General features: G+C 36.5%; 1 protein-coding gene across 2 annotated transcripts; it reads left to right on the top strand.

The window, feature by feature from the left end:
* The first annotated feature begins 4,002 nt into the window (after window positions 1–4,002).
* On the top strand, window positions 4,003–12,787 carry LOC107792936 (CEN-like protein 2). Of its 2 annotated transcripts, none has more exons than XM_016615199.1 (4): window positions 4,003–4,245; window positions 4,810–4,871; window positions 4,995–5,035; window positions 12,570–12,787. In XM_016615199.1, exons 1-4 carry the CDS (start codon window positions 4,048–4,050, stop codon window positions 12,785–12,787), a joined length of 519 nt encoding a protein of 172 aa, XP_016470685.1. In that variant the 5' UTR covers window positions 4,003–4,047. The 2 variants fall into 2 exon arrangements, with proteins under 2 accessions (XP_016470685.1, XP_075079685.1); XM_075223584.1 differs by having other exon boundaries at window positions 4,995–5,039; window positions 12,574–12,787.
* Window positions 12,788–13,390: the final 603 nt, after the last annotated feature.

The following is a 13,390-nucleotide window of genomic DNA, read 5'->3' as shown; positions in this document are numbered from 1 at the left end:
CGAAATACAAATGACAATTTTGTAACCTAAAAGATTAACTCTATTCCCTTCACCCCAATAACTAAATACTCGACTGTTGCAAACCTCTTCAAGTTAACTCTAACTTGAAGCGATGTTTACTCCAAACATATTATGACCTTAGAATGCTTCATTTTAAGAGATAACAAATTAAAATTATGGTTCTCGATTTGGCATGAGCATAACGTCTTGTCTTTCTAGAATGAAGAAGAAAAAGGAGTGTATAAATAATGGACTTATAGCCCAGATTATGGGGCACGTGAACCCGTGGTCTCATCGTCAAACTAAGTATTTTTTATATGTATTTTTTAGAATTGGCCTAATAATATTTGTTGGCTCTTGTGCTTCAAAAAGGTTAAATGATATGCACTTGGTTGAATACTGAGTTATTTATGCAAAGAAACACATATCGGTACGCTTATGTTTTAGAAATTCTAGACCGTCCTCTGGTGCTGCCTACTTTTACTCTTAAAACCTTAAGCAGATTCTTATTGAAATGACATTACATTATTTTAAGAAAGCTTGATAATGAAAACTGTTTTAGGTGCAAGAATATAATAAATTAGAAGGCCTTATAACTTAAATACAGGTGGTTTTAAATTATATGTTGTTTAAAGGGGAAAAAAAAGGTGAAGATAGGCTTTTGAAGTGCATTGACATGATCTACCCGACTAAAGGGCAGCCCATTACACTAAGCTCCCATTATGTGTGGGATTTGGGGAAGGGCCAGATCACAAAGGTCTATCGTACGCAGTCTTACCCTGCATTTCTGTAAGAAACTGTTTTCACGGCTCGAACTCATGACCTTCTGGTCACATGACAGCAACCTTACCAGTTACATGATTTACACGGTTGACTAGGATAATTAACAGTGTACGTTGGTTTCTAATTATGGAAATACCACTACCTAAGCAATTTCCAAAACAAGAATTATGGGCAAATCATCTTTGCATTTCGAAATGACTTGTCAGCTCATTTATATATATGGTGGAGTTCCCTTTAGGCTTTACTTATGCTTTGAGCAGTGTGCCCATACTTTAATGATCAGAATGTTACTTTAAAAATATGAATCTTTTCCAAATTAGTGATAATTTTTATGTTTATCTTACATGTAAATTTGGGAAAGGTTCTAGCCTAGTAAGACTCAGCCTCATTACTCTAAATGAAAAAGCAAGGGATTCCTAATGTCTTTAAGTAGAAACCCTAGCTTGAAGTCTTCTTAGTCATCTATTAGTTACTTCATGTATTTCAATTTACGTAAATCTATTTGATTAGAGATCGAATTTAAGAAGAAAAAAAAAAGAATACTTTTGAGATTATGGTCATAAACCTATACTATTGTATGGGTATAAAAATTTATTATTAAGGATAAGATGATAAAATTAAAATTAAATTAATTTCATATTTAGAAATGAATCATTCTCTAGGAACATATTAAAAAGGAGATATCGTCACATAAGCTAAATCTGTGAAGTTAGAGAGATATTTTTAAATTAGACTTCAAGTTGGTGCACCGCATATTAAGAAGGTAGAGATCGCCCGCTCTAATTCCCATCTACGGTTGAATAAGATTAGCAGATAATTTAGTATAGGCAAGACTATTTCGTCCTTGTTGTTGTAGTTCTTATAGCATTTCTCACATAAATCCTTCCATTAGCATCTTCAATACTGGATCACGGGGACGTGAATCAGTTGGATCAGCTTGAAGTCTAATTTGAAAATCTCTCTAACTACAGAATTATATAATCTAGAATTTCTAGCCTTAAGTTTTAGCTCTGAATTAATCGTCCATCTCTTTTTTCTATTCATTTATTAGTGATTCTTGGTTAGTTGAAACTTCTTCTATACAATTCCACCATTGAGTCGAGGATATTTAGAAGAAACATTAGTAATAATAACATATACAGTGTGATTTTATAAGTGGAGTCTGAGGAGGGTAAGTATACGTAGACCTTATCCCCAGAGGCGGATCTAGGATTTGAACCTTATGGGTTCTCAGCATTTGGGCAAAAGTGATACTTTAAGCAAGTGAGGAAGTTTTTTAATGTTGGCCGGAAAGATGCCTGTGGGTGCTGTTTGGGGGAAAAAAACAAAAGCTCGGGTAAATTATCAATACCCGAGTTGGTTCCTTTCGTTTGCCACTGGACCAACTCCTGATTTTGCTTATATATGGGTTCCAAACTAAAAATACTTATATATTTAATAAATTTATCAATACAAATACAAGGCTCGGGTAAAAGTTATTAGGTTCTCGGAAACCCATACCCGATACTATGGATCCGCCCCTGCTTATCCCTACCTTGTGTGAGGTAGAAACGCTTTTGATAAGGTTATTTAAAAGTAAAAGAATAAGTTTAATGTGACAATTTGAATGGTTGAGACAACATGCCAAAAGCTAATTTAAGGGATTTTATTTGACATTTATATATGGGAGAGAAGAAAAAGTATTGCCCAGTATATTATTTTAAGCTCTACAACCAATCAAGAATCAATTCCTAGAATCCATTCAGGTGTCAAAGAATACTGACATGATATAATAAAATACAATTTATATCACATCAGTATTTGCTTTTTCTTGGGAGATTAGATAAAAAGAGATCAGAAATGGAGTTTTATGGTACTAGGAGAATTCAAGGATTTACTACTTTTGTGGCACAACATAAGCTCCCAATTTTTTTAAGGAATTTATAAAAGTTGGTTTTCTAAGTACTTACAATTGTCAAATTTACAAGTCATTTAGTACATAAAAAGAAACCCAATGATGAGGTTCAGGAAAAAAAAAAAATCCTATACTGTGATTTCCTAGTTGGCGTTCGGACATAAAAATTATGAAATTCCGAAAAAAAAAATTGTTTTAAGTTGAAAATGGTATGTGAAAATTAAAGTTATATATGGACATAAATATAATTTGGAGCTGTTTTTGAATTTTTGTGAGTGCTTTGAAGTGAAATTTTCTAAAAACAGCTTTTTGGAGTTTTTCAAATTCCGGAGTTCAACTTCAAGCGAAAAATTAAAATTTTCATGATCAAATGTTGATTCCGAAAAAAGTGAAAAAATTCGAAAAAAAGATTTTTTTTTTTATGGCCAAACAGACCTAACTAGTTTCATTTTAGTCATTAAGGGTAGAATTGAAAGAATTTTAAATTAAAGTATTTTTAGATATATAAAAATAATGTACTTTTTAAAACACACAAAAAAAGGAGTGCCATATATTAATTTAATATAAGGATATATAGTGGATGCATTCATAACTAACATTAACCAAAAGCATTTATTGATCCTATTTTGACACCATTTTATTTTAATACAATTCATAAATTTCAAGAATTTGAATACATTAGCTTAATCTCACTTAAATTTTGAGGTGATGCCTGTTCTCTTTCTAGTCACAACTTTAATGTACATTTTATATGTCAAATTAATACCTGAATTTGTAACCCATCAAATATCGCCACATAATATGAAACAGTGAAAATATCTTATATTCCTGTATTTTATGACTAAGACATTAAGTAGCTAACAACGATCGAAAAACATTCCTAATAACAAGCGAATTACAACTCTGTCGGATAATCGTCTGAAACCCTAAAAAGCTACTGAAATGATTTCCTACTAGTATAATTCCGATGAAATTTTGTTCGAAAATTCTATAAGAAATACACGTATTTTTAGTAGTGAAAAAAGATTTGTTGTAATTTTTTTAGGTGGGGTGGGGTGATTTGGGGAGGGTTGGGGAGTAGGACCTCAAAAACAAAGAATTTTAATACTTTGGAGTTTCCTTAGGTCCCATGTTTTATACTTTCTTTTATTAGCAGTCACCTCCTCCCCCGGAGTACATATATATATATATATATATATATATATATATATATATATATATATATATATATATATATATATATATATATATATATATATATATATATATAAGGTGCTCCATCTGATCAAGTATCCAATACAAACCATTCTTAAGTCTTTGAAAATTTCTCTTTTTTTCCTTATCTCTATCTCTGTCTAATTTTCTTTATTATGGCAAGAAGTTTAGAGCCTCTAATTGTTGGGAGAGTAGTAGGAGATGTTCTTGATTCATTTAGTCCTATAATGAAAATGACAATATCATATAACAACAAATTAGTGTGCAATGGCCATGAACTCCTTCCTTCTGTTGTCACTGCTAGACCTAAAGTTGAAGTTCAAGGGGGAGATTTGAGAACTTTCTTCACATTGGTATTTTTTTCTTGATTTCTACTTAATTTCCAAGATCATCAAGTTCCCATTATTTCTTTAAAAAAAAAAAAGCAGTTCGGTGCACTAAACTCCCGCTATGCGCGGGGTTCGGTGAAGCACCGAACCATAAGGGTCTATTGTACGCAACCTTACCCTGCATTTATGCAAGAGGCTTGCTCACCATTACAAGTTATATTAATTTAACATGTTATATATAACCACAAAGGCTGTCGTGGGATGGTAAATATCCTTCTATCCTTAATCAGAAGTTTCGGGTTCAAGTTATAGCCCTAGGAATATAGTCGTCTTTGGTAGGGATCCTTTACCCCCAAAACTTTCCGCCGTGAATCCAGATTAGTAAACCTCAAAGCGGGTATCGGGCATTGGATGACAAACCAAAAAAACTTCAACGTGTTATAGCATGTTATAACTTATTACAGTTAATTTAGTTTTCCAGTCGATACTATATTAAATAGAGTGCCTGTAATTTACTTTGGAGTGATTTGATTGTTATTTTTTCGCATCGTCAGTACATAAAACTTATATTAATTTTCGAATATGTAGGTCATGACAGACCCTGATGTTCCTGGCCCTAGTGATCCTTATCTAAGAGAGCATCTCCACTGGTATGCCCTAAACTCAATTTTTTTTAAAAAAAAAAAAATAGAAAATGAGAAAAAATATGTAAAAATCTACAAATATGAGAAGATCATGATTAATTGGAACTATTTTTACTGACTATTTGACAGGATAGTAACTGACATTCCAGGTACCACTGATGCTACTTTTGGTAAGTTCTCTGTATCTTCTGCAAAATTACAAGCACATGTGAAGATAAAAGAAGTTTTTCTATTATTCACTTATTTTGTCTAGCTAGTTATATAGAATAATTATAAGATCAACAATTTTGTATAGTAGTGAATGTTGGACTTCTAAAGTCGAACATGTCCACTTGATGAGTGTCACAAAAATGTAGAAACTAAACAATCGTTTGGACATAAAAAAAAAAGTAAGTTTTTTTGAGTTAAATTGAAAAAGAAAATATTTAGAATTTGAAATTGTGGATATACATTTAAATTGAAAAGCATTGCAGTTTTGTAAGGAAAATAAACTTTCATATACATAAAAAAGTGATTTTTTGGAAACTCATCTTCAAGAATATTTTTAAAAATTTCCGTCCAATGTATAACCAAACATTATTTTGAAAAAGATTAAAAAAAGGAAAAACTTTAGGAACAACGGGTCCCAAGATAAATGTGTCTAGTCATATAAGATTAGATAAATTAGGATTTTATTATATTTGGTAGAAGGTGCAAGAAGCATATGTAAATAATAAATTGAGAAGTCACTTAAGATATTTTGATCATGTCCCACATCGATAACAAGAGGTACCATTCTATATATGTTAAATCATGGTAAGTTAAAGTATTATATCACATATTAAATGGTGATATAATAGACCTAAATCACATGAAACGAAATTGTCCCGAAAGGTCTATAAATTTTTGAAATTCATGTAGACGAAGCTAAAAGTAGGATACAATAAAAAAAAAATTAAAGATCTATATTGGCGATACTATTTAGTTGGGATTGCATTTTAGTTATTCTAGTACATTTACTTTAATCTAATTTTTGCTAGCTAGGAGTCTTTTAATCTTATTAGAAATTTACATACCAAAAAATTTAGAGAACTTGCTAGGACAATTGGTATTTCTTTATATAATATTGTGGAAGTTGTATTAGAGTATGTTGTTTACATTACACTCTTTGAGTGCGTTCCTTCTCCGAACTAGCTAATGCATGAACACGAGATGCCTTCTGCACCGTGCTACCCTATTAATATATAAAAAAATGGTAGCCCGGTGCATTAAGCTCCCGCTATGCGCGGGTTCCGAAAAAGGATCAGACCACAAGGGTCTATGTTTGCAACCTTACTTGTATTTCTGCAAGAAACTGTTTCCACGGCTCGAACCCATGATCTTCTGGTCACATGACAATAACTTTACCGGTTACACCAAGGTTCCCCTTCACGCGCTGCCCTTTTAATATTGTCTATTAATATTTCCTACTAGAGTTATACACCCCTTTGTTATTACTCACTCTTAGGGTGATTATTAACATATAATATGTTTAATATTTATACTAAAAACAGGACGAGAATTGGTTAGCTATGAGATTCCAATGCCAAATATTGGAATCCATAGGTTTGTATTTGTACTTTTCAAGCAAAAACGAAGACAATCAGTTAGCTCTCCTACTTCAAGGGATCACTTCAACACTAGAAATTTTGCTGAAGAAAATGATCTTGGCCAACCTGTTGCTGCTGTTTTCTTCAATGCACAGCGAGAAACCGCCGCACGAAGACGCTAAAGATTGATGTTTTAGTCATTTTTCTTCACAATTATCTGACTTCGCGTTTGAATGAAGTCGCTTTAATTATCATTGGGTGTTCTCTTTGTATTTCTTAGCCTTCTTGTTTTCTAATGCTCATGAAACCTTTGAATTTAATATCATTGGGTTTGGGTGTTCTCTTGTATTTCAAATATTATCAGAAAACTTTCGCGTTATGTCGTTCTTTTCAATTTATGTATCTTTATATAGGGTAAAATAGGTTTATATTTAATGATCGTATGAGAAAGTGATACGTAGAGTCGAAGACAGAAGACAGTTGGGTCCGAAAACAATGATTTTGCTTGTTATTGGATAGAATGATATCCATAAAATTGAAATAAATGTTTGCCCTCCGGTGGCATTTAATGAAGAATATTCTATAGCATTAAGTGCACGGTCTGTTAAAGAAAATATGGCATTTACTGCCTAGCGTTAGACATTCTTCAATGGCCCTCATAATTGTCATTTAAGAGGCACTTGATCCTAGGACCTTGTTCCCTAGGTGCAACTATAAATAATGAGCTCTACCATCATTGTAAAGGACACGGATTTTCTGACAAGCATATGATATACTTTGTTCAAAGCTCAATAACATTTTACTTTATTGCGTATTTATATTGCTCTTACTGCCTTTGGAAGTTCTGGTCCTGATCTCAAGATCTCTATTGTCCCATCTCGATTTCAACGCTAAGTCTTTTACATTTTTTTTCTAATTTATTTGTTATTTTAGGATCAAATTGATTCACTTGTCTATAAACCACGTATGAATTCAATTGTACCGTTTTATAGATAAATAATTTGACGCCTACCGTGGGGTTTAAACAATTGTGTAACTGAATTGATCCTTGCATCGATTACTAACTTGTTTGATTCTTTGTTCTTAGCAAAAATCATTAAAAATGGAAGATAACGAAGTCAATATTGCACACAATGTTGAGGCCCAAGGAAATCAGTCTCAGCATGAAGATTCCATCAGTGATACCTGCAACGAGGGGGACGAAGCCACGTTGGTCCATGGCAGGTAATATCTGGGACATATTTGAGAGGTGACTCCTAATGATGCTGAAGACGAGCATGTCGTTGAAACAATAAGGATCCTGAGGAAGCAACGAAAGGTCATTATGGTCCATCTCTCGCAATAGGATGAGGTCATGATGGAATTAAGGCAGGCGTTGTCGGGTTCTTCTAACAACGCGAATGGATGAGGTCTAGTTCCTTCCGGTGCTCTCGCAAATTTAAACAACGCAGAGGGTCGATAACAATACCTCGAGGAGCGAAGTCAGCTTTGATAGTGCCAGTGGGAACGGTAGCGGATCTTGTAATAACAATGAGAATGATCCCTTTAAAACCGAACTCGTGCAGTTTATGAGGAAATAAACGCCAGAATAGATCAAATTCCGGGTGCACCACCAGTATTGAAAGGACCTGATTCAAAGAAGTACACCCAACTACCGTCCAAACCGAGCGTGGCACCAGAGTTGATTCCAAAGCGATTCAAAATTCCAGATGTGCCGAAGTATGACGGGACGTCAGACCCTCAGGAGCATATCACCACTTACACAACAGCAGTGATGGGAAACGATATGGCTCCCCACAAGATTGAATCAGTCTTACTAAAGAAATTCGGAGAGACCCTCACGAAGGGGGCCCAGACATGGTATTCACTCTTGCGCAAACATTCCATAGATTCCTTTGAGATACTCGCGGATTCTTTCATTAAGGCCCATGCCGGGGCCAGATAGCTACAGGCTTGAAAGGCCGACATATTCAGGATTGCAGAAGAAGAGTCCGAATTATTGAGAGAGTTCGTAACCTGATTGCAAAAAGAAAAGATATTGCTCTCGGTCGTGCCAGACGAATGGGCAACAAAAGCATTTACTAAAGGGTTGAAACCGAGAACTTCCGATGCTTCCTTGAAGTTGAAAGAAAGTCTGCTCGATTTCCAAGCAACAATACAGGCGGATGTTTAAAACTAGTACGAGTCAAAGATTGTAACGACCCGACCTGTCGTTTTGAGCTTTTGCATCTTGCTCCCCAGTTCTCGGGCATGACTTGCCCTGTGTGATGTATTATGACTCATGCAAATCATTGGTTTTGGTTTTCAGGGTAATCGGAATGAACTTGGAAGAACAATTCTCAGTTTGAAGCTTGAAATTTGAAAGGTTTGACCAAGATTTGACTTGTTGGTATATGATCTCAGATCAGAATTTTTATGATTTGGTTAGCTCCGTTAGGTGATTTGGGACTTAAGAGCATGATCGAAATGCATTTTGGAGGCCCGTGGAAGGTTTAGGCTTAAGTTGGCAAAATTGAGATTTTGGCATTTTCGATTGATAGGTGAGATTTTGATATAGGTATTGGAATGGAATTCCGGAAGTTTCAGTAGTTTCGTTGTGTCATTTGGGATGTGTGTGCAAAATTTCAGGTCATTTGGAAGTGGTTTGGTTGAGTTTTTTTATCAAAAGCGGAATTGGAAAGATTTTGGAATCTTAGGCTTGAATCCGATGTGTTTTGGTTGATTCGATGTTGTTTGAGGTGTTTTGAAGATTGGTATAACTTTGAATAAGGTTATGGGTTATGCTTGTGCTTTTGGTTGAGGTCTCGGGGGCCTCGGGGTAATTTCGGATGGTTGACGGAGAGTTTGGAATTTTTGAAGAAGTTGCAGATTTTCTGCTTCTGGTATTTTCGCACCTGCGGATTGGGGACTGCAGATGCGATGCCACATATGCGGAGAATTGGTCGCAGAAGAGAAAGCTGGTGACGTTGGCAGGAACAACAGATGTGGTTGTGGGACCGCACCTGCGGAGGCGCAGATGCGGTTTTGGTAATTTAAGTGAGGACCGCAGTTGCGGTGGTCTTGACCGTAGATGCGGTACCGCAGAAGCGGAATTTGGGCCGCATGTGCAAAAATGTCTGGGCAGAAAGTATATATTGCACCCCTCGCGATTTTGAGAGGGTTTTCACCATATTTCATCCGGGAGAAAGCTTGGGAGAGCTAATTGAAGAGGGAATTCAAAAGGATTTCATGGAGGTAAGATTTTTGGAACCTAATATTGTTTCTATGATGAATTTCAACATTGTAAGCTAAAAATCCATGGAAAATCAGTAGCAAAAATGGGTAATTAGGGCTTGAGATTAAGAGACCTTTGAGGGGGGATCTGAGGGGCCAATTGAGGTTTGATTTTGATGTTATTGATATGTATGAACTCGTGAGAGGATGAGGATTCCATTGATGTTAATTTTATCGGATTTTGAGGTGTCGTACCGGGGGCTGGGTTTGATAAATTTCGGGATTTTGATGTTAAATTGGATATTTTCGAGTGGGCTTCGTTCCCTTAGCATATTTTAATGATTATGTACTGATTGTGGCTAGATTCGGAGCATTCAGAGGTCAATTAGTGCGGGCGATGCATCGCGGGCTAGAGTTTGGGCCGGATCGAGGTGAGTAATGATTGTAAATGATGTTCTGAGGGTTTGAAACCCCGGATTGCACATCGTAGTGCTATATTGAGGTGAGGCACACGCTTGATGACGAGCGTGGGGTCGTGCACTATTGAGGATTGTGACTTAGTCTGTCCCAATTGATGATTTTACCGCGTATTTGACTGAAATCTATTTGCTATCATCATTATTTGGGTTGAATGCCATATTTGGGCTTCGTGCCAACTATTTGAACCCTTCGGGGATTTTGTTGATATTTCCTCACTGTTTTGACTTTTATACTTGAACTCAGTTATGTTATTTTCCACTATTTTCAAAACTCAGTCATGTTTACTTTGCTTTAACACTTGAAATGATATTTCAAATAATATTTTTGGGTTGAGCATCATGTTTTACTGTTGCCCGAGTGGCTTATGTGATTTTTGACTGAGTATGGCCGAGGGCCTATGTTGTGAGGATATCTTTTGGGTCAGGCTGCAAGCTGTAGTGGTGAAATATTGATTTTGATTATCAGGCCGAGGGCCTGAGATATGTACGCCACGAGGTGGCTTGTTGATATGAGATCGAGAGCCTAGAGATGATGCCACGAGGTGGCTTGATATTGCGCTTAGACATAAGGGGCCCCTCCAGGAGTCTATACACCCCTAGTGAGCGCGGGTACCCATTGTGATGTGAGATATAGCCCGAGGGGTTGGTATTGTTCTATGTGAATGTCTGAGGGGCTGGTATTGTTCTGAGATATTGCCTTAGGGGCGTAGTTGATGACATTGTTCCCGAGGGGCGAACCTTATGTGCTTTTCTTTCTTATTTGTATGGCATTTGACTGTTTAATTATGTATATGTGGGCCCAGTTTGGGGTCGTGACAAAGATAAAAATTAAAGATGATCAACTTGGCTTTTCGGCGTCAACCAAAGGCTTGGATCGGTAAAAGAGTAAGGAGAAATTGAAGGATGATTTCGACAGTGATCGACGTTCTTCAAGGGGTCGATTTTTGCCCTTTGAGCGGATCGAAGGATGCGACAGAGGTTTTCGGTCGGCGGATAGATTTGCTACCAGTAGGAAAACTCAGTCGAAATAATAGGTCATTACAGGACAATGAGACATCGGTCTCTCGAGATTCTTCCTACCCCAAGCTTTCCGAATACAACTTCAACGTCAGCGTAGTGGAGCTGGTGTCGACTATGAGGAATATTAAGGAGACACGATTTCCGAAGCTAATGAGATCCGATCGCAGCCAAATGGATCCTAATATGTGGTGGGAATACCATGGAATTGTAGGCATCTATGCGAGGAGGTGGCGACATTGCTGAAAAACGGCCATCTCAGAGCATTTTTAAGCGACCGTGCAAAAAACAACTACGGCCACAATCGTGATAATGGAGAACCTTCGAAAGCAGGAGAAGATCCCCCCCCTCTTGACAATCAACATGATTTTCGGGAGGAACGAGATTAATAGTATGACATTTTCGGCGCCAAAAAAGATGAAGGTGTCAGTAACCCATAGTAAGAGACTCCGGAAAGTCACTGAGGACGATATTATTTTCATGGAAAAAGACGCATATGGATTGATGCTTCCGCACAATGATGCATTGATAATTTCTTTAAATGTTTTAGATTTTAAAATTAAACGTGTTTTGGTTGACCCAGGAAGTTCGGCTAATATCATCCAATAGAGAGTGTTGGAGCAAGCCAAGCATGCTGGAAGTATCATTCCGGCTGCAAAATTCCTCGTTGGGTTCAACCTACGGATCGTGACAACCCGATGAGAGATCATGCTGCCTATAAAAGCTGAGGGAGTGATAAAGATGACCCTTTTCGATGTGGTGGACGGCAATATGGCTTATAATATTATCTTGAGGAGGTCGTGGTTGCACGAGATGAAGGCTGTGGCATCGGCATATCATCATTTTCTGAAATTCCCAACTCCGAAGAGAATTAAACAAATAAGAGGTGACCAACCAGCAGCAAGGGAGATGAATGCAATCTCAGTTTCTAGTAGCAAAGGGAAGGAGAATGCGGCATAGCCATTACAAGAACCGGCACATGCTCCCGAGCTGAGCAAAGTCAACCGAGGGAAGGAGTAGTCGGAATCTTATCAGGTACCAAGATATTTCCAGGTACCAGAAGAAACAGACGCAACAAAATTCACAGCGGAAGAACTTGAACAAGTTATTCAATGAAAAAAAATGAGTAGCCCAGTTCATTTAAGCTTCCATTATGCGCGGGGTCCGGGGAAGGGCCGGACCACAATGGTCTATTGTACACAGTCTTATCTTGTATTTCTGCAAGAAGCTGTTTTCACGGCTCGAACTCATGAGCTCCTAGTCACATGGTAGCAACTTTACCAGTTACACCAAGGCTCCCCTTCATGCGCTGCCCTTTTAATATTGTCTATTAATATTTCCTGCTAGAGTTATACACCCCTTTGTTATTACTCACTCTTAGGGTGATTATTAACTTGTAATATGTTTAATCTTTATACTAAAAACAGGAAGAGAATTGGTTAGCTATGAGATTCCAAGGCCAAATATTGGAATCCATAGGTTTGTATTTGTACTTTTCAAGCAAAAACGAAGACAATCAGTTAGCTCTCCTACTTCAAGGGATCACTTCAACACTAGAAATTTTGCTGAAGAAAATGATCTTGGCCAACCTGTTGCTGCTGTTTTCTTCAATGCACAGCGAGAAACCGCCGCGCGAAGACGTTAATTATTGAAAAATGCTAACAATTGTTAAAAGCCCTCAATTTGTACTCGTGTTATTTTATTTTATTTTACCATTCACGTGTATTATATACAATATATATATATATATATATGTTATATCTGTTATACTAATTAATATAATTAGTTTCAACCGACTGGTCAATTTTGTATTTTCTCTAATATTTTTTCCTACTCTAATTACAGGTCAATTTCGTATTTTCTCTAATATTGTTTCCTACTCTAATTAGTAATTACAGTCATGCTTCATCCGCTAATTCATAACCCAAATCCAAAGGGTTTTTGGCCCAACAGATCCCAGATTGAAAAGGCCTTTCGGCCCACTTATCTCCCAAGCAACACAAAAAGGAGAAAAAGAATGAAGATGAATTAATCCAAATAACCGTTCTCCTAATCTCTTACATTTGAAACTTGTTATTGTGTCATTTAATTAATAAGTGTAAAGATTGAATCATTTGTCTTTGCTTTTTATATATTATGATTGATGGTGCACCGCTGAGAAATATTTTACTCGAGTCGAGGGTCTATCAAAAATCTCCACAAGATAGAGATAAGGTTTGTGTATACATTATCCTTCTTAAACCTCACA

The sequence above is a fragment of the Nicotiana tabacum genome, chromosome 10, assembly GCF_000715075.1.
Source record: "Nicotiana tabacum cultivar K326 chromosome 10, ASM71507v2, whole genome shotgun sequence".
Taxonomy (NCBI): domain Eukaryota; kingdom Viridiplantae; phylum Streptophyta; class Magnoliopsida; order Solanales; family Solanaceae; genus Nicotiana; species Nicotiana tabacum.
The sequence above is the reverse complement of the archived record's forward strand: the minus strand, read 5'-3'. Positions and strand labels throughout refer to the sequence as shown.

What these genes read in the sequence shown, in the direction of transcription:
- LOC107792936 (XM_016615199.1), top strand. Translation starts at nt 4,048, where the DNA reads ATGGCAAGAAGTTTAGAGCCTCTAATTGTTGGGAGAGTAGTAGGAGAT. An exon ending in TGAGAACTTTCTTCACATTG is followed by an intron (nt 4,246 to 4,809) that starts GTATTTTTTTCT and finishes TCGAATATGTAG; the next exon opens with GTCATGACAGACCCTGATGT. An exon ending in CTAAGAGAGCATCTCCACTG is followed by an intron (nt 4,872 to 4,994) that starts GTATGCCCTAAA and finishes ACTATTTGACAG; the next exon opens with GATAGTAACTGACATTCCAG.